Source organism: Neofelis nebulosa, chromosome 4 (assembly GCF_028018385.1).
Source record: "Neofelis nebulosa isolate mNeoNeb1 chromosome 4, mNeoNeb1.pri, whole genome shotgun sequence".
Classification (NCBI taxonomy): domain Eukaryota; kingdom Metazoa; phylum Chordata; class Mammalia; order Carnivora; family Felidae; genus Neofelis; species Neofelis nebulosa.
The window spans coordinates 161,812,375-161,833,754 of record NC_080785.1 but is presented as its reverse complement, the minus strand read 5'-3'; the positions used below and the strand labels follow the sequence as shown (position 1 = coordinate 161,833,754).

General features: G+C 47.1%; 1 protein-coding gene and 1 non-coding gene across 6 annotated transcripts in view; one reads left to right on the top strand and one right to left on the bottom strand.

Moving 5' to 3' along the window:
* Positions 1–21,380, top strand: part of SMARCA4 (SWI/SNF related, matrix associated, actin dependent regulator of chromatin, subfamily a, member 4) — a 90,499-nt gene that overhangs the window by 27,869 nt on the left and 41,250 nt on the right. For all 5 annotated transcript variants that reach the window (XM_058728010.1, XM_058728009.1, XM_058728008.1 and 2 more), the window contains exons 10-16: positions 671–838; positions 956–1,006; positions 5,969–6,099; positions 6,275–6,332; positions 14,701–14,822; positions 16,350–16,500; positions 17,270–17,433. In XM_058728010.1, coding sequence (XP_058583993.1) covers positions 671–838; positions 956–1,006; positions 5,969–6,099; positions 6,275–6,332; positions 14,701–14,822; positions 16,350–16,500; positions 17,270–17,433 — 845 coding nt within the window. The remainder of the gene's footprint in view (positions 1–670; positions 839–955; positions 1,007–5,968; positions 6,100–6,274; positions 6,333–14,700; positions 14,823–16,349; positions 16,501–17,269; positions 17,434–21,380) is intronic.
* LOC131511295 (U5 spliceosomal RNA) lies at positions 12,628–12,744 on the bottom strand. The gene has a single exon (XR_009261467.1). It is a non-coding gene; the product is annotated as a U5 spliceosomal RNA (small nuclear RNA).

Genomic DNA, 21,380 nt, shown 5'->3' with positions numbered 1-21,380 from the left:
TATGGAGTGTTCTGGGAGGGTGGCATGACTCCCTGGACGAAGTGCCTCCCAGGGATAGAGGAACCAAGGTTAAGAGCCTGAAGTGGCAGAAAGCCAAGTGCGAGGCACAGCAGGCAGCCCTTAGAATAGCGTGGTGAGGGCATGAGTGATGCCAGAGTCCCTAGGGCAGTCCTCTTGGGCCTTGCAGGCCATGAGGAAGGCTTTAGATTTAATTCTGAGCATGAGTGGGAGCCACAGGAGGCTATAAACTGGGGGTGACATGATCAGGTTTATTATCAGAAAGCCAGGAGGGGCTTGCTGTACGCGTCTGTGACGGTAAAATGGCCCAGACCAGAAAGAGTGTTGGATTTGGGGTGTATCTGTGGACACAGGGCCAAGACTTGCTGTTGGCCTTTTCAGATGACCTCTGGCAGAAGCATGTCTGTCTAGCAGGCCCCCTCAGGGTCCGCCCTGGGTAGAGGTTGAGGAAATACTGACGGGGGAGTCGATAGCTACGTGGAGGGTGTGTATGCAGCACGGCCGTGGTGGAGGCCCAACACTCCCTCAGTGCGGGCTGGTGGCCGGTTAGCAACCCCCAGTGGCCTTCTTGACCCCGGGTTCCCTGCCGTGGGCGCTAATGGACGAGCATGTGTCACTTGCAAGCAAACGCCATAACCTTGCTGTTCTGCAGGCTGAAGATGAGGAGGGCTACCGCAAGCTCATCGACCAGAAAAAGGACAAACGCCTGGCCTACCTCTTGCAGCAGACGGACGAGTACGTGGCGAACCTCACAGAGCTGGTGCGGCAGCACAAGGCTGCCCAGGTCGCCAAGGAGAAAAAGAAGAAAAAGAAAAAGAAGGTGTGCTGGGACCCCGCCCTGTGCCTGCCCTCCTGATGGGACCCGAGCAGCCGTCTTGGTGCGGGTGCCGCTGCCTCCCCACGCAGGGAGTGACCGTGTCTCCCTCTTTACTTCCAGAAGGCAGAAAACGCAGAAGGACAGACGCCTGCAATCGGACCTGATGGCGAGGTGAGGAATCAGGGGCTTCCTGAAAATGCCAGCCCAGCCCTGGGAGCTTCGATCTATTTCCTCCTTTACATTTTTATAGCTGTTTAAAGCTCACCAGAGCTCTGTGACAGTGGTAAGAATCCACATCTGTCCCCTGCCACGTCCCACCCCTCCTCAACCCCACCCCCAGGAGGGTACGTGGTTAACTCCTGGGTGTGTTTGCTTCCAGACTTTTTTCCTTTGCACATGCCATTGTTTTTCAGTGTTCACTCTGTCATAATTACAGGCCACGGGATTCCTGCCTAGTCCTCACCTGGGTTCCCTGTTTCCACACACCACTTTTTCCAAAACCGTTTGGGAGATGCAGACAGGACAGCCCTTTACCCCCCACTATATTTCCTAAAAACAAGGTCTGTCTTTTCCATGGATGCAATAATACTATGATCAGATCCACAGCTCTTATTAAGGTTTGGCCAGCTGTCCCTTTAGTGTCCTTCACGACGACTCCGTGGCCGAGCGTCTCATTCAGTGACGGTCTGTCTGGTCTCCTTTGATCTTGAACAGCTCCTCACTTCTTAGCCTTTTCTGACCTTGGCATTTCTGAAGAGAACAAGCCAAGTATTTCCTATAAAGGCTTTTAGTTTGGGTTTGACTTGCTATTTCTCTTTTGGCTAGATTCAGGTTACGTGTTCTTGGCAACAAGACCCAGAAGTGACGCTGTGTTCTTCTCCGTGCGTCACGTCGAGAGTGCATGGCGTAGACTTCTTCAGTCACTGGTGACATTGACCTTGATCCCTTGGTGTCTGCCAGGGCATCTCTGCTGAAAAGTTACTGTTTCTCATTTTGTGATTATTAAGTACCTTCTGGGGAGGTACTGGAGGCTCTTTAAACATATTTTAACTCCTCAAACTTCTACCCACTAGCTTCTGTATCCATTAATGACCTCCGCCTGTATCCGTTTTTGCCACGATGGTTACGTTATGGTGATTTCCTGCTCCCCCCATCCACCCTGATTTCTTCTGCATTTTGTAGATGACTTTCTACAGGAAGGAAAAGCTTTTTATCTTCTTTCCCCTGTGGCTCTGGGAACAGTTTGCCAACCCCTTGTACCAACTCATAGGATTCTGTTTTAGTTTAATCCTTACGGTCATTATCTTGAAGTTCAAATTGTTTGAATTTGGGCCAGTAGGAGCCCCTTCAGATTGGCTCACGTATCTTCTGAGGGCTTCCTTACTTCTTGCACACTGAAATGGCCCAAGTTCATCTTCTGCTTTCTCTGCCCAAACCCTGGAAGTCAGTCATTTCTCCACGGTGCCTTGGTTCTTTTTACCAGAGAAGAATATGTAAAAAAACAAGATCTCTCTTTCTTTCTCTGTCTCCATTTCTGTTTATTCTATACGTAAGTAAGGTAAGTTGGCAAGCCCTACGCCCAAGTGTGGCTTGAACTCACGATCCTGAGATCAAGAGTCGCATGCTCTACTAACTAACTGAGCCAGCTAGGCGGCCATCAAGATCTCTCTTTAGATGTGATTATTGGTACAGCTTGTCATTGCTTCTAGGCCCTCTTAGCAAAAAGATCTAGGAAATCAGTTTATATCTGCATCACTAGTTCTATATATTCAGAACCTTCAGTTCACATGGATACTTCTGTGTGTATCCTTCTCTCTTTCCATACCGTAACAGCCTGAAACCTGGCTTCCATTAGCCATGCTATATTTCCTTATTTGCTCAGTCTAAGAACATACAGGAAGTAATTCAGAATTGCTAACTTGCACCCTTCTGCAAAGGAAGCCTCCTGGCTACTTTAGTTTGTGTTTGGAGCTATTCAGCCTGAAATTGTGTGCTTCAAATACTGCATTTGAAAGTTACTTGGAGGGGGCGTCTGAGTGGCTTGGTCAGTTGAGCATCAAACTCGATACCGGCTCAGGTCATGATCCCAGGGCCATGAGATCAAGCCCCACGTTGGGCTCCGCGTTGGTCTTGGAGCCTGCTTGAGATTCTCTCCCTCCCTCTCTCCTCCTCTCTCCCTCTCTCTCCTGCTCTGCGCCACCCCACCCTGAAAGTTACTTGGATTAGTTTTTCTCTGTGCTCCCATTAGTGTGGGTTCCTCCATCCTTGTTGGTTTTACTTATTTACTCATCATTTATTTCGTATGTGAAACGTGACTAGCCTGCTTCTAAAAGTCAGAACTGGGCAAAGTGGCCCACTCAGGGAGGGGCTGCTGTCCCCACGCACCGTTTTTTCTACCACATTCCTACCCGCCTCCCAAAAGCAGCCATTCTCACTCAGTACTCTCATTTGGGAGAAGGACGTTTCAAAGGGACAGACGTAAATAAGAGGCGTTTCCTTTCCCACCGCCCGCCCCCACGCCCTCCTCACTCCCACCTCCCAGAGGAAAAGTGTGAGTAAGCGTCGGGGTGTTGGCTCTGGGGCCTTTTCTGTATGTGAGCCACCAGATGGTTTTCTTTTTCCAGCTTTGCATTCTGTCTCTGATGTCTTCCCACATTAGCTCACACACGCTCTCCTTATTCTTTGCAGTGTTGCCGAAATGTAGTATTTCTTGCAGAAAATACCTAAATGGTTTGATGAGAAGCGGAAGCCCCTGTGGCACCTGCTCTCACGAGCCTGCATGTTGAGCCCTGGTTGGTCTTCCCTGCACTTCCAGGAATCTTTATGCCTGTGTCCTTTTTTGGGTTGTTGTAAGACCACTTGGGGCAATCTGGACATTAAGCTAGACTCTTTCCATTTAGCACAGTATCTTGGGCCACTGTCCATATCAGGCCATTAATTCTGTTTTAATTTTATCATTTCGATGTATTGGAATCTCATTCAGCTTTCAGACTGGTAGTTTATAATTTTTTTTTTTTTTTTAATGTTTATTTATTTTTGAGACAGAGAGAGACAGAGCATGAACGGGGGAGGGTCAGAGAGAGAGGGAGACACAGAATCGGAAGCAGGCTCCAGGCTCTGAGCCATCAGCCCAGAGCCTGACGCGGGGCTCGAACTCGCGGACCGCGAGATCGTGACCTGAGCTGAAGTCGGACGCTTAACCGACTGCGCCACCCAGGCGCCCCATCAGACTGGTAGTTTAGTTCGCTTCCTATTCGTAACTGTCTGGAAGGTCCTGCACTGCTTGGTCTTGATGTACCACCCCCTGCTCCTTCCCTACTGGTGGCTCTTTCCCATGTTCCCTTACTCCTGTGGCACACGCTGTTGTGAAGAGCCTTCTTGTACGGTACCTTCTGATGCTCTCTCCTGGGCAGCTTGGCCTGCCCTTACAAAACACCATGGCCTGGCTGGCTTAAATCGCAGACTTACGTTCTCACGGTTCTAGAGGCTGTAAATCCAAGATCAAAGTGCAGCAAGGTCGGTTCCTGGTGGGGCTCTCTTCCTGGCTTATAGATGGCTGCCTTCTTGCTGTGTCCCCATATGAGGCGAGAGAGCAAGCTTTGCTGTCTCTTACGGGGGCACTGTCCCATCCTGAAGGTCCCACCCTTGTGACCTCAGTGAACCCTCATTACCCCCCAAAGGCCACATCTCCATGTAGAGCCACACTGGAAAGTTGGGGCTTCAGCATTCGAATTCTTGGGGGCAAGGTGGGGCGGGGGGGGGGACACCATTCAGTCCATAGCAGATGCATACTTTTTCCTGTAGGCCAGATTCCTGATGGGAGTGACTGGCAGTGAACTCAGATACGTATTTACTTCATGAGATTTTTATCTTAAATGTTATATTGAAATTTTGAGAATGTGGTCTGGCATTTTACTACGGCAGAAAGCCTTCGTAAGGCCATGTGGGGCATTCAGGGGAAAAAGTCCTAGGGCAGAAGAGTGCAGTAAAGGGAGTTCTGTTGGGTAACCTGTGGCCGCGCCTCCTATTTGCTTACAGTAGCATCACTCAGTGGTGACCGTGACTTGTGCTTGATCTCAGCCAGTGGTTCTCAGCCTCGGCACATGTGAATTGCCTGGGAGCTTTTTAAAAAGGCCCAGAGCAGTTGAATCAGAATTTGGGGGTAGGGAGAAGTGCAGGCGTCAGCCCTGTTAGCCACTCCTGGGGAGCATTTGGGGGGTGAAAGCCACTGATTGGGACTGATGCAGGCAGTCCGCAGAGCCTATTCATGTGACAGGTGGTTACTGTCACCTTCCATGGCGGGCAGCTTTGAGGGGGAGATTGGTCGCAGTCTCTACCTAGGAAGCTCATCTCTACCTAGAGTGTGGGCCATGTTGACGGTGAGTGTGACACTTAGAGGGGCCGAGGGGGCGGGGATCAGTTCCTGGAAGATGCAAACGAAAGTTTAAACAAGAACCTCCTCCTCCTCTTGGAGGTTTTCTCCAGGAAATCCGAAGGAGCAAATGGAGGGGGGAAATGTTCTTCCAATGTTGACATCTCAAAATGAGAAACTGAGAAATTCCGTATTTGTTGGTAAGAGGAAGGTAGTTGTTTTGTTTTTCAAATATTCTAGTTAGCTGTTTAACAGAAAAGGATGAGGATATTTGAGGAGGTCTACAAAGGTAGTATCAGTTGAAAGAATCAAGGGCCAGAAGAATGCGAATAATGTAGTCATTTGTGTACAAAGGGAGAGAAATGAATCGTTGTGTCTTCTGCACGGAATCGGTCTGTAAGGGTGCATGGGAAACAGACACCGGTAGGCACCTGTGCAGAGAGCTGTCAGATGGGGCCTGGGGGGGGAGAATGGGGGCGGGGGCGGGTCCGCACCTCGTACCCTTGTGGATTTTGAACTACGTGAATGTATTACGTATCTGAAAATGAAATACCGTGAGGAAGCAGCAGTCATCCGGTGATTCTGTGTTATTACTGGATTATTAATATGTCATTAATCCATTTTCACAGCCAGTGGCCATGTTTGGTGCCATTTTGGGGGGCATGGAGTTGGGAGGGCGCTTCCCCAGTTGGCCCTAGTTGGCAGAAGCCTGAGGTACGGATACCACAGAATCTCCGGTTACACATGTGACTCTTTTTCAGCCTCTGGATGAGACCAGCCAAATGAGTGACCTCCCGGTGAAAGTTATCCACGTCGAGAGCGGGAAGATCCTCACGGGCACAGATGCCCCCAAAGCAGGGCAGCTAGAGGCCTGGCTTGAGATGAACCCCGGGTGAGTGGGGCCTCACTTTCAGATGCAGCCAGGGGTCCTGAGCTGGCCTCGTTCCAGGGGCACTGGCAGCTGGGGGGTGATTTGGCTTTCCTTTAGAAACAAGCCAGTTTGTTGAGGAAAGTAAATCCTATGGGTTCTGGGGAGATGTATATTAAATCTTGACTGTTTTTTCTAGCTATGAAGTAGCTCCAAGATCTGATAGTGAAGAAAGTGGCTCAGAAGAAGAGGAGGAGGTAAGAGTCCATTTCCTGGCCGTCGTGGCTCTCGGTGCTTTGTTGTGGTAACTTCCACACCTTGGGCATCCGTCACCCCTTTGCATCGTGATCCTTTCCTGCTCTGGGTGGGCACCGCGTGGGGCAGGAAGCAGGCCCAGGGCAGCTGAGGCCCCAGTCTTGGCTGAAATTTGGGGCTTTAGAGCTGCACTTTCTAGTAGGGTAGCCCCTAGCCACATGTGACTCTTTCAATCTTAAATTAATCAAATTAAATAGAATTTAAAACTCCCATCCTCAACCGTACCAGCTGCCTTTCAAGTGCTCAACATTTGAAGCTCCGCCCTCCAGAAAGATCCGTGCGAAGTTGTGGTCATTAGATCGTGTACGTTATCGCCCATTATAATTCCTTCTTTGGAAACATAAATGGTTGCGTTTATTGTGTGAATTCTCTGAGTCATTTAATTATGCCACGTTGAGGTGATATTTCCTTGGTTGCCAAAGCTGTAAACGGAGAGCCTCATTCCTCTCTCCGTTCCAGATTGCCTCCTTGGGAAGGATAACTCAGGGAACGGTTTCATAAGGGGGCGTCTCCATCATTAGCATCCAGATGGGGACTCTCTGTCACTCCCCCTTCACTTGTGGCTTAAAGTGTCTTAAAAGGCTTTTTTCAGGGCCTTAAAAAGCTTTGCCACCTTTTCACAGGCGTTTCTTTGATTGCTGTTACAGTGGAGCATTTTGTTCAAGTTAACTAACCGTTCTGATATTTTCTGTGAATGTTTTGCATTGTTTGCCCATTTCTAATCAGTTACGAGTGGTTTTTTTACTGATTTTTAAAGTGCTCTTCAGATATTTCCCCCAACCTGAAATCCTCATAGTATTCACCTATAATCTTTTGTTTTGTCCTGTTTTTACTCTCCTTCTTGCCACTTGAGGTATCTGGGGTTTATTGTGTGTAGGGCCTGGGACGGCGCTCCCTCCCTACCCTTAAGAGGAATGCTGCAGGGGCGCCTGGGTGGCGCAGTCGGTTAAGCGTCCGACTTCAGCCAGGTCACGATCTCGCGGTCCGTGAGTTCGAGCCCCGCGTCAGGCTCTGGGCTGATGGCTCGGAGCCTGGAGCCTGTTTCCGATTCTGTGTCTCCCTCTCTCTCTGCCCCTCCCCCGTTCATGCTCTGTCTCTCTCTGTCCCAAAAATAAAAAAAAAAAAAAAAAAAAAAAAAAATGTTGAAAAAAAAAAAAAAAAGGAATGCTGCAATTCAGTGATTTGTAGTAAATTTATAGACTTGTGTATTCACTACCACACACCAATCTTAGAATGTCCTATAATCCACAAAATCCCCTTCCTCCTGGTTTACAGTTTGTTCTGACTACTTCCTACAGCTCTAGGAAACTGCTGATTGACTTTCTGTCTCTGTAGATTTTGCCTTTTCTGCATATTTCATATAAATGGAGTCCAGTAACGTGTAGCATTTTGTATCTGGCTTCTTTCAGCTAAAATGTTTTTGAGGCTCATCCACGTTGTTTGTGTATCAAGAGGTCATTGCTATTTATTCCTGAGTTCTGTTCCCTTGTATGGTGAACCCCACTTTATCCACTCACCAACCGAGGAGCATTTGTGTTGTTTCCGTTTTTTGCTGTTATGAGTAATGTCGCTATAAACGCTTCATACGTTTCCATACGTGTCTTTGTGCGGACATATGGTTTCATTTCTCTTGGTAGATACCTGGGAGTGGGATTGCTGGGTCATATGGTAAGTTTATGTTTGCCTTTCTGAGAAACTGCCAAACTGTTTTCTGAAGTGGTTATACCGTTTCACCGGTTCCAGTTCCTCCATATTCTCGTCCACAGTTGGTGTTATCTGTCCTTTCGATTATATCCATCCTGGTGGGTGTATAGCAGTATCTCACTGTGGCCTTAATTTGCATTTTCCTAGTAACTAATAACGTTGAGCATTTTTTCCTATGTTTATGCACCATTCGTGTATCTTCTTTGGTTGAACGTCTATTCACATTTCTTGCCCGTTATTAATTTGTTGTTTGTTGTCTCATCATTGGGTTGAATTCTTTATAAGAATTCTTTAGGGGCGCCTGGGTGGCTCAGTCGGTTGAGCGGCCGACTTCGGCTCAGGTCATGATCTCGCGGTCCGTGAGTTCGAGCCCTGCGCCGGGCTCTGTGCTGACAGCCTGGAGCCTGTTTCCGATTCTGTGTCTGTGTCTCCCTCTCTCTGACCCTCCCCTGTTCATGCTCTGTCTCTCCCTGTCTCAAAAATAAATTAAAAGAAAAACAAAAAACGTTAATAAAAAAAAAAAATTAAAAAAAATTGTTAAGTAATTCCTAGTTTCACTTTAAAAAAAAAAAGAATTCTTTATATATTCTTGGTACATGTTCCTTATCAAATATGTAATTTACAATATCTTCTGCCAGTTCCCTAGTCAGTTTGCCTTTTTTTTTTTTTTTTTTTTTTAAGTTTATTTGTTTTGAGAGAGACAGAGCGTGAGCAGGGTACAGGCAGAGAGACAGGAGAGAAAGAAGTCACTGTCTGCGTAGAGCCTGATGTGGGCTCAAACTCACAAACCGTGAGATCATGACCTGAGCCAAAACCAAGATTGAAATGCTTAACCAAGACTGAGCCACCCAGACACTCCAGTTTGCCTCCCCCCACCCCCAGTAGTGTTTCTTCAGATGCAAAAATGTTTTAATGAAATCCAGTTTATCACATTTTTTTGTTCGTGCATTGGTGTTTTGGTGTTACATCTAAGAACTCTCTGAAGTCACAAAGACTTTCTTCTATGTTTTCTTCTAAAAGTTTTGTAATTAAGGCTCTTACATTTAAGGTCATGGTTGAATTGACTGCCACCTGTGGTCTGAGATACAGGTCTAGATTTTTTTTTTTTGCGTATGGATATCCATTTTATCTAGCACCATTTGATGAAAAGACCACTCTTTTCTTCTTTGGTTAGTCTGTGGGAAATCAGTTCACGATAAATTAAGGGTTTTTCTGCCTCTCATTTCTTTTCTATCAATCTTCATGTCTTTGTGTGACTACCACTTTACCTTGATGATTGTAGCTTATAGTAAGTGTTATTCCTTCCCTTTTGTGACTTCGATTGTCTATTCTAGATCCTTTAGGTTCCTATATAAATTTTAGGGTCAGCTCATCAGTTACTACAAAAATGCTTGCTAGTTTTTTTTTGTTTTTTGTTTTTTTTTAATAAAATTATCCTGGATTTTTTAAGTTTGTTTATTTATTATAAGAGAGACAGAGACAGCACAAGTGGAGGAGTAACAGAGAGAAAGGGAGAGAGAATCCCAAGGAGGCTCCACACTGCCAGCGCAGAGCCTGATGCAGGGCTCAATCATGAAGCTGTGAGATCATGACCTGAGCTGAAACCAAGAGTCAGACGTTTAACCAACTGAGCCACCCGGGCACCCAGGGGATTTTTTTTTTTTTTTTTTAAAGTTTATTTAGTTTGAGAGAGACCGTGGACGTGCACGTGACCAGAGGTGGGGCTGAGAGAAAGGGAGAGAGAGAATCCCGAGCAGCAGAGTCCAAAGCAATGCTTAACCCCAGGAACTGTGAGGTTATGAGCTGTCAGCACAGAGCCTTATGGGGGGCTCAAACTCACGAACTGTGAGATCATGATCTGAGCTGAAGTCGGATGCTTAACCAACTGAGCCGCCCAGGCGTGCCCCATTTTGTCTCATATTTTTTAACTTTTAAGTTGATTGTCTGATTTTCGTTTCTTACCTATTAATATGATTTATTATGTAAGTTAATTTTTAGATAGTATACCAACCTTGCTTCCCTAGGATAAGTCCTACTTTGTCCTGTTGTATAATCTTTCCTGTGTATCGCAGTGTGGCTACTATTTTGTTGAGGACTTATGGGTCTATATTCATGTGTGACATTTTTGTCTCACTTTGTAGTTAACATTGGCCTCAGAATGGATTGAAAAATGTTCTCCTGTACTTTCTGGAAGAGTTCATGAAAGTTTGGTATCCTTAATCTTAACATATTTGGTAGAATCACTGCTGAAGCCATCTGGACTTGGCCTTTTCATTGTGAGAAGATTTTTATTTACTGATACAGTTAGCTGTTGAAGATTTTTTTTTTTCCCCAATATTTTCCATTTCTTGACTCAGTTTCAGAAATGTATGTCCTTATCGTATTTCTGTGGTTTCATAGTGATCTCTTTTTCGTTGCTCATTTTGGTGATTCAGTAATTTGTCTTTCATTTTTTGGTAGTCAAAGTTTAGTTTACTCATTTGAGACTTGTTTTCCTGGTATACTTGTTTAAAGTTACATTCCCTTTAGGCACTGCTGAAACTACAGCCCGTAAATTTTGATATGTTGTTTCTGTTTTTATTCAGTTCAAAATATTTCCTAATTTCCCTTGTGATTTTTTTTTTTTTTTTTTTTTTTTACCATTAGGTCTTTTTTTTTTTTTTTTTTTTTTTTAATGTTTTTATTTATTTTTGTGACCGAGAGAGACAGAGCATGAGCAGGGGAGGGGCAGAGAGAGAGGGAGACACAGAATCTGAAGCAGGCTCCAGGCTCTGAACTGTCAGCACAGAGCTGGATGCAGGGCTGGAACTCATGAACCATGAGATCATGACCTGAGCCGAGGTTGGATCCTTAACTGACTGAGCCACTCAGGTGCCGCAAGAGTTTTTCTGTTTTTGTTCTCTAATTTAATTTTCTCGTGGTAGGAGCGCACGCCTGGGTGGTTCAGTCATCTGAGTGTCTGACTCTTGATTTCGGCTCGGGTCATGATCCCAGGGTTGTGGGATCAAGTCCCGTGTCAGACTCCATGCTGAGTGTGGAGCTGCTTAGGATTCTCTCTCCCTCTGCTCCTCTCCCCTGCTTGTGTGCATGCACGAGCCGCCCCCCCACCCCGATAAATACATAATAATAAAATAAAATAATTTTCTCGTGGTGTAAGATTACTTTGTATGATTTTTCTTTCACATTTACAGAGATTCATTTTATGGCTCAGCATCCTATGGAATGTTTCATGTTCACTTGAAAAAGGATTCTGCATTTTTTTGGGTGTAGTGCTCCGTAAATGAGAGTTCAGTTGGTGGATAGTGTTGTTCAGGTCCCGTATATCCTTGCTGACTTTTGTTTAGTTTGTTATGATGTTGTTGAGGACGAAATGGGAAAATCTCTGTTTTTGTTGAATTGTTCTCCTTTAAATTCTGTCAGATTTGCTTCATGTATTTTCATGTTCTATTGATAGATATACTTAGTTGTTCTGTCTTCCTGATATATGTGATATTTTATCATTATTGAATATCTGTCCTTGTCCCCAGTAATATTTGTTTTGAAGTCTGTTTTGTCCAATGTTAGTATAGTCCCTCCAACTTTCTTATGGTTACTGCTTGTTTGTGTGGTCTATAGTTTTCCATTCCTTTACTTTAAACCTGTCTGTTCATTTGAATCTGAAGGAGCAGGTAGCTAGATCTTGCTTTTTAGATCTAGTGTGACAGTGCCTGCCTTTTGATTGAACCTTAGACTAGTCACATTTAATGTAATTATCAATATGACTGTGTTTACATTTGCCATTTGGCTATTTCTTCTCTTGGTCTTAGGTCTTTTTGTGTTCCTCTGTGCCTCTTTTTGCTGCCTTTTGTGTTCAATATTTTTTATTGTACTGTTTAATTTCTTGTGTAGACTTCAGTTGTCACTGTACCTTTTTAGTTATTTGTTTTGTAGTAGCCCTGGGGATTACAATATGCATCTTAATTTATCATAGTATGTTTCGGATTAATACCATCTCCATTCTGGTGAAATAGAGAAATTTACGTTCCAATGTAGCTCTGTTTGCTACCCTTCCTTCCTGCTCTGTTGTCACATATGTTACACCTGCATATGCTCTAAACCCTACAATGCAGGCTTCTAATTCATACTGCATGGAATCTTATGATTTGGTCTGAATAAGTTAGTAGAGAAGAAATAAAGGAAAATGTATTTATAGAGTCTTTTTATATTGATCCATGTGTTTACCATTTTTAATGCTCTTTATTTCTTGGGGTTTGAGTTACAGTCTGCTAGCAACAAATTCCCTCAGCCTTGGTAGATCTGGGAGTATGATTTCTGAAGCTTTGACTTTGGAAGGATAGTTTAGTTGGACACAGATTTCTTTGTTGACAGCCTTTTTCCTTGTGCATGTGTCATTGCACTGCTTTCTGGTCTCTGTCTCAAATGAGAATTTAACCACTAATTGTAATGACGCTCCTCTGTACTTGATGGTTCATTTTTCTCTTTCTTGCTTTCAGTATTGTTTGTCTTTGGCTTTTTTTTTAGCAAATTGATGGTGAACTCTCTTTATATTTATTCTCCTTAGTGTTTGTTCAGCTTCTTGGCTGGGTAGTTTCCACGGAAATCTTTAGTAAAAGGCGAAAGATTTATACAGTCTGAAGAGAAACCAGAGTATTGGCTGGGTAGTTTCGTGTTTTTCATCAAATTTGGGGCTTGCTGTCTTTTATTGAGATTCTGTATTTGTTGACTTATTGTGCTTAAAGATGGTTTCCCATGGTTCTTTGAACATATTTGTAATAATAATTGCTTCACAGATTATATGCTAAATTCAACATCTGGGGAAAGACAGGTTCATTCGCTTTTTCACTGAATACTGTAATCACCCTTTCCTCTTTCGCTTGTCTTCTAATGTTTAGTGGAAACCTATGTTTAGCTACGCTGTATTCTGACTCCCACCCCTGGGTGGTGGTTTTTGGTGGTGGTGTTTGTTTAGTAACTTACTTGGGCTAAATCTGTGAAATTCTTGCTCTGGTGGCGTGGGCTACCTTTGGTGTCTCTGCTCAGTTTATTTTTTTGTTTTCTCATTTTCATTTTTAATTCTGGCTTTCTAGGAATAGGCCATGTTTCTTTGTAACTTAGTAGTTATCCAGTGATTGGGCAGTGATTGTGCTCGGACCTCTTGAGCCAATAATACAGCTTCTGTCTCTGGCAGATGGATAGAATGTATAAAGGAACACATTCCAGGTTCAGGCCATTTTCAGGTCCACCCTGGCTTTTACTTTCTGTGAGGTCCTTTTGCATTTTCTGTGCACCTGGTCACGGGCTCAGCCCGTGATGCGCTTTCCCAACCAAAGTAGAAAAGCTGGCAAACAACCCCACTTTATTTCAGCAGTGCCAGTGGCTGGTAGGGGCAGTGCCCACTGCTACGAAATGACCGCGTCCCCATCAGACTCAGCTGCCGGTGCTGTTGGCCTGGCCGCCCTGGCAGAACCTTCAACGTGGAGCCGGGGGACGGAGAGATGGAAGCGGACCCAAGTGAGAATGCTACCGTCTCCCACTCTTCTTACCCGACGTTCAGCGGTTTCTCAAGCATTAATACTTCTCAGGCCCCCAGAGCTCCGAAATGGTTGCTCTTGCCAATTTTGTTCGGCTTTGAAGATGGTTTTCCAGGAGCGAATTTGTAGACTTCCTCCCTGAGACTTAGCTGGAGGTCCCACCCCATTTTAATTCCAGACATAGTATGTCAGCTAGGAAAAGTCTGTACCAATTATGATTTTTTTTTTTTTTACCCAAAATGTTTGTGCTATTATCACCTGTTCATTATTCCGAGTGATTTATAAAGTTATTTTGCATTCTCCAGGGGACATCCCATGGGATTTTGATTGGAATTAATTAGTAGTTTCATCACAGATACCTTTTAGTTTTATCGCAGTCCCATTGTACATCAAGACAATTATCTACTGGCACTTTGTCTGATTTACCGGGGAATACAAGAATGGTTTCACATGGGGAAGTACATTCGTGTGCGTTTTGTCAATATGTCACACAAAATCCCTTTATCACGTCCTCCGTAAAGGCTGAAAAATCCCAGTAATGAAGAGTAACTGATTTATTATTATACCTAACTTATAAGTTCATAGAAAACCGCTTGGTAAACTAGGATGCCTATTATCAACAGCGTTATTTGACCTAGCACAGACGTTTTAGCCATGTCGATAAAGCCTAAAGTAAGTCAGGAGCAATAATGTCGAAAATTTGCTATCGAGTGTTTAATACTTAGGAAAATCCGAGAGAAGCAAATCAGAAATGGCTTTGAGTATCAGGTCGGGCAAGGAATAAGCTTGGTAGTATGCATTTTGTGATGGGAAGGCACGGTGCAGGAGGAATCTACTCTACTAGTAACAAGAATCCAGAGTCCCTTGAGGTAGCCTTAAAGAGAAGTGTCTGTATTCTGCTAGGAAAACTGAAAATCATAGCACTGAGGAGAAGAGCAAAGAGGAGGCATGACACATTCTGGGATAGTAAGAGGGCATGGAAACAGCGCCTGCTCCCAAAAGCATTCTCCCCCTGGGAGCCCTCTGCCTGTCCCTGTGGGGTGGCCTGAGGTGACGTGGGCTTGTGTCTTGGTAGGAGGAGGAAGAGGAACAGCCGCAGCCAGCACAGCCTCCCACCCTGCCTGTTGAGGAGAAGAAGAAGATTCCAGATCCAGACAGCGATGACGTCTCGGAGGTAGACGCCCGGCACATCATTGAGTAAGGCATCCCTCCCCAGCCTCCTACTCTGCCAGCCCCCTTTTCAGGGTGGCAGCAGAGGGCTGTCAGGACTCCCGCCTCTCTACGGACGGCCCTCCCTGCTGTCCAGCCCGCAGACAGCAGACATTAGGGACTGTAAACAGACCAAGTGGATTTACTTCGGATTTCAGTCACTTTCATAGGCATTGACTAGTCAGTCTGTCCATTGACATGGTTCATCTTGTGCTTAAGAGGTAGTTAGTTATACAACAACAGCCACCTCAGGCTGGGTCCCCAGGCCGCCCTCCCCACCCCACCCCACCCCCTCCCTGGAGGAGACTGTTTCCAGCGTCGTGTGTCTTCGGAGACAGTTCGTGCAGCAGCAAGCAAAATGTGTGCATGTGTTTCTTTTTACTGGTATATGTGTATCTATCCAGGCCCACTTTTCTGCCCCTGGCTTTTTTCACCGAAAGTTTTCTCTCGGAGGTGACGCTGTGTCTGTACGCAGTGTCGTCAGTGACGTTGTGTGTTACATCTTCATGTGTTAGCCCGTCCCTAGTGGCGCGCATTCATGTTATTTCTCATCTTTTGCCCTTAGAGGCACAAGTACAGTTAATATATCAATGTAGTTGTTGCTTATGGTACGCAATTAATGGATGCTTTTGAAAAGAAACTGAGAACTGAGAGTTGTGTACGCTCTAAATATGACAGACATTCATCTAGAGCAAACACGCAGTCCTTTGAAATCCTTAGAGAAATAGGGAAAAGCCCACTAAGCTCACTGACAGATTCTTAAGGAGATAGAAAACCAGAAACCACAGCACACTATAAAACAGTGTGACAGAAGTCGGATCACGTGTGTCTGTCACATTCATAAAATGTAATAGTTTAAAGTCACTTTTTAGGAGCATCTGGGTGGCTCAGTCGATTAAGCCTCTGACTCTTGATTTTGGCTCAGGTCATGATCTCACGGTTTGTGAGTTCGAGCCCCGCGATGGACTCCGCACTGACCGTGCGGAGCCTGATTGGGATTCACGGTCTCCCCCTCTCTCTCCCCCTCTCTCCCTGTCTCTCCCTCTCTATCTGCTCTTCCCCCGCACATGCGTGTGCTTACGTGCACTCTCTTGCGCTCTCTAAATAAAAAATAAAGTCACTTTTTAAAAGAATTCCAGGTCAGATCATAAAACAGCCACAGTATAAATGATTCTGGTCTCGTGTGAGGCTGTTCAGTGTGCGCTTTCATTTTAGCCTCACGAGCGCTCAGTAGAGAGAATGGGCTGGAGGACGGGCCTCTGGCTGAATGATGCACTCTTTCTGTGATGTGGCAGTGACTTGATTCCTGTTCCGGGAATGTGGGGTCGGGACCCACGGCCCCTGAGCCCAGTCTTGGGCCCCCCTGGATTAGTAGTTGCTGCCTGGCCCTCCCTCAGACTGTCTGGCTGCACTTCGGCTTATGTGATGGCTGTCAGGCCGTGGGTCTTTGGGCAGGAAGCATGTCGTCACAGGTAGGAATGTGTGTCCTCACGGTGTTTCCATCTTAACTCCCAGGAATGCCAAGCAAGATGTTGATGACGAGTACGGTGTGTCCCAGGCCCTGGCACGGGGCCTGCAGTCCTATTACGCCGTGGCCCATGCTGTCACCGAGAGAGTGGATAAGCAGTCGGCGCTCATGGTCAATGGTGTCCTTAAACAGTACCAGGTAAGGTCGGAGGGGCACATCCACACAGCACTCCTGGGGTTTCCAGGGTGTGGGTGGCTGCCGAAGTCACATTCCAGTCTTTGTCTCTGGACATTCGCTCTTCCCCTCTGAACCTCCGTTTTCCTGATCTGTTAGCCTAGCCTCCAGAAGGAGTTGAAATTGTGCAATAAATCTGGATCTGCTGGGTGCTTAATGTATGCCGGGCAGAACAGGAGGCTGCTATCTGTTCTCTTCTAAGCGCTAAACAACCCTATTTAGTGCATGCTTCCATCTCCGCATTTGGCGGACGTGGGGGGGCAACCGAAGAACAGAGAGGTGCAGTGATTCTGCAGAATCATACAACTCGGGAGTGGCCAAGCCAGGACGGGCCCAGGTGTGGGCGCACGGGTGCTCAGTGCATGTTCCCCGGAGCCCTGCAGTGAGGCAGTGAGGGCAGGGAGCTTCAGTGTCAGGAGCCAGTAGCCCTGCTTTCTGTTGGCCGTTCCAGGTAGAAACTTAGCTGTTCGGATGTGGACCAGAAAAAGAGATTTTATAGACACATATCACCGGCAGGGCAACCCTGTGATTTTGCAGGAGTGATTGCTGAGGATAAGGATAAGTAAGAAAGGACTGGGCTGATTGACAGCGAAATACCAAAAATCCCGATGACCACGGGTGGTTCGTGGCCAGGACAGACTTGTGCCTGGCCGTGCTGAGTCTCTGAAGCGCGGGGAATGCTCTCGTACCCGACTCGGGCTTCAGTCCCGGCCGCTTGCCTCTCTCCATGCAGATCAAAGGCCTGGAGTGGCTGGTGTCTCTGTACAACAACAATCTGAACGGCATCCTGGCTGACGAGATGGGCCTGGGGAAGACCATCCAGACCATCGCCCTCATCACGTACCTCATGGAGCACAAGCGGATCAATGGGCCCTTTCTCATCATAGTACCTCTCTCGTAAGTGCTCTTGTCCCTGGGGAGTCTGGGAGGGTCCCGCGGGAAGGCCACACGGCTCGGGTTCACGTCACCTCATGGCTTCTTGAAAGACCCCGTCTCCATGGGGCGCCTGGGTGGCGCAGTCGGTTAAGCGTCCGACTTCAGCCAGGTCACGATCTCGCGGTCCGTGAGTTCGAGCCCCGCGTCAGGCTCTGGGCTGATGGCTCGGAGCCTGGAGCCTGTTTCCGATTCTGTGTCTCCCTCTCTCTCTGCCCCTCCCCCGTTCATGCTCTGTCTCTCTCTGTCCCAAAAATAAATAAAAAATGTTGAAAAAAAAAAAAAATTTAAAAAAAAAAAAAAAGAAAGACCCCGTCTCCAAATACAGACCCATTCTGAGGGGATTTGGGGGGTGGGGCACACAATTTAGCACCCAGCATCCTTCCTCTGGTTTCCAGGGGCAGGATGGGAGAAGGGTGGGTGATGGAGGGCCCGCCTGTCATCCCTATTGGGGCAGCTCTCACAAGATGACCTTGGAGTGCTCTTCAAGTCCACCAACCAGCACATTGCACACAAGGTGTTGCGGGAGCCAGACCGGCTCCCGCTAGCAGAGCGGAGGAGAGCCATTTGAGGAAATATCACTACCTCTTTCTCCCCAGGGCACGGGGCCCTCTGGTCCACCTCCCTTCCTGGCTGTGGCAACCCCGGCACTTAGTGTGGTAGGCTCTGGGTCCTCCAACCGAGTCCCGAAAAGGCTCTTCCTCACCACCTCTTGGCACTGCTGACCTCCTCCTCCCGGCAGGCGGCCATGTGGGGCCAAGGTTCACCAGCTGCCCTGGGCGTCCGTCTTCCTAGGTCAGCACTGCCACAGCATGGTTCACCTGCCCCAGAGCTTTTCTAGAAGTCCTGGGGCTGGTTCTCATTGACCCCAGCTCCGGTTTCATGTCCTGCACCAAACCAGTCCCAGGCCAGGGGACGGTCCACCCTGATGTGGCCAGGCCTCTGTGTACGCGCTTGGCCTGGCCCTGGAGGGAAACCCCCTGCCTTCCGCCAGCACTCAGCAGTGACCACTTCGTCCTCGAATCGGCTGTCCAGGCTGAGCGCTCAGGCTGATCCCACAGGAAATACCCTCCCGCTTTGAAGATGGCCAGGCTGCCAGAGGCCACGCAGCCACAGCTGGGGGTCCCAGAACTCTCCCAGCATCTGCTTGGGCAGGTTTATTTCTTCCTTCTGCTTTCCCTTCCTTGTACTCGTGTGAATTTGGCTGTGCTGCTGGAACAGAGCTGCACAGAAGGAGAACTGTTCGCACACTGCGGCAGAAGGGCCCAGGCTGAGGACAGATGGCCTTGCCTCCCCCTCCCCCGCGGTCAGACCCAACTTCTCAGCTTTCTGTTGCATTTCTCCATGTGCCGTCTCTCGGCCCACCGGGGACTGAAGTCCCCCCTTTTTGGGCCCCTCCCCCCAAGGTGTAAGGTGTGAGCTCATCTCTACCAGAGTGGTTCACCCCCGCGTGCCGTCCTATAACATGGGTGTTTCGTTTACATTTTAAAATTACTTCATTTATAAATAGTTGCAAAATCAGAATAAAGATTTTCTGTATGCCTTTCACCCAGCTTCCCAAATCTTCGCAGCTCCAGGGCAGTTCTAAAGGCAGCACTGGTCACGAATCTAGAGACCTCATTCACATGTTGTCTGATGTCCCCACCGACGGCCCCTTTCCGGTCCAGGCTCCTACTTTTGTTGTCGTGTCTCCGCGACGTGTCTGTGACATTTCTGCAGTCCGTCTTCATCCTCGATGATGTCGACACTTGAATTCTGCTTGGGCGTTAGTAGGCTGTCCCTCAGACTTTGTTTGTGTTGGATGCCTGGCCCTGAAAGTCTGGTAAGAATCCCCGAGAAGGGATGCTGTGCCCTTCCTGGGGCCATGTTTCAGGAGGCACGAGAGATTGAGAGGCCCGGTCAAGGGAGAGGATAACTTTGGTCTCTGTTGTGTGGTGCCTGCTGGTTTCCCCGTGTGATCCTAGGAGTTTTCCTTTGTAATTCAGAAGTCCCTGTAATTCAGAAGTCCCTTTGTAATTCAGAAGAAATGCTGGTGGGGAGGCATTTCGAGTCCATGGAAGTGTCCCATTTCTCGTCACACTTTGCCCAGAGATTTCTGCATCCATCAGATGAGTCTGGCTTGAGACACCTACCCCAGCAGGAAGGGCTGATGGTGGTTTTCTTTCCAGTGCACCTCCCACACTGTGGGAGATCCACCGTAAGGAAGAACTGTACCTTCTCCATGTACTTACTGATGTGTATAACTTTTTTTTTTAATTTTTTAAAATGTTTATTTATTTTTGAGAGATAGAACGTGAGCAGGGGAGGGGCAGAAAGAGAGGGAGACACAGAATCTGAAGCAGGCTCCAGGCTCTGAGCTGTCAGCACAGAGCCCAATACCGGGCTCAAACTCACGAACCATGAGATTGTGACCTGAGCCGGCCACTTAACCAACTAAGCCACCCAGGCGCCCCTGTTTTCTGTAACTCTTACCTGAAACTGGCAGAATGGAGACTTTATTTTCTTGGTCAGATTATTCCAGATTTGGCCTGTGGAGACCCTTCAGGTTGGTTCCCGTTTCCTTCTGACATGTCCCGGTCACTGTGTCATGCTTGGTATTGGCTTGAGAATCGTTTTAGCTTTCGAGAAAAGTTGTAGAGGTACTACTGAGAGCTCTGCGTGCCCTCGCCCGGTTACCCTGTTGTGAATAACATCTCACGTGACTGGTACGTTTGTCACAACTCAGGAGCTGGCACTGGCACATTACTGTTAACTCCAGCGTTTACGCCCCTCTCTCTACTTTTCTCCTGGCATCTGGCTGCTGTTCTAGGACCCCACGCTGCAGTCAGCCTTCTCAGAGCCTTGGCCTTCTGTGGCCAGCAGGCACTTCTCACATTCCATGTTTCTGTTCATCTTGACGGTTTCAAGGAGGACAAGCCTGGTGTTTTGTAGGATGTCCCTGAATCTGTCTGTCTGGTGATTTTTTTCATGCTTGGACAGGATGCTCGGTTTGGGGGCTAAAGAACACAGGGGTAAAGTGCCCCTGTTGTGACATCATATCAGGGGCAGTTACTGTCACTGTGCCTTGTCACTGGTGATGTTGACCTTGACCACCAGGTTGAGGTCCTGTTTGTCATGTGTCGACACTGTGAAGTTACACTTTCTTCCCCCTTGCATATTGTATTCTGGAATAGTCACTGAGCTCAGTGCCCATATAAACGAGCAATTAAGCTCCACCTCTTTGAGGGAGAAATAGTTATGTAAATTCTTTAGAATTCTTATGTACAGAGGAAGTATTTCTTCTCCCCATTTAGTTTATTTAATCATTTTAACCACTTTTTTTTTTTTTTTAGCATTATTTATTTATTTTGAGAGAGAGAGCGGCAGAGGGGCAGAGAGCGAGAGGGAGAGAAAAAATCCCAAGCAGGCTCTGCACTGTTAGCACCAAGCCCAACGTGGGGCTCTATCTCACAGACTGAAATCATGATCTGAGCAGAGATCAGGTGTCAGATGCTTGACCGACTGAGCCACCTGGGGGCCCCTATTTAATCGTTTTACGTCAGTGTGGACTCATGGGTACCGAGTTTAGACCTTGGTCTATACAGCAGTAGTAGTTTATCTTGTGGCTCGGATCATTCCAGCTTTGACCGCGGGGAGCTTTCAGTTGGGGCTACTGTGTCCCTTTGATAGGCCCCCATCATTGGGGGGTATCGAGGCACCTAGTTGTTTTTGGTACCTAAAGGTGCCCCCAGCTCAACTTGTATACTTCCTGCCTAAGGCCTAGAATCGGCCATTTTTTCTAAGAGGCCCCGGTTTCTCTTCTTAGAGGTCAGTATTAGAGACGAAGAGCTGGGTGCTGGGTGTGCCTGGTGCCCCCGAAATGTCATCGCTAGCGGGCCCTGTCCGCGCACAGCTCTGGGCGATAAATATAC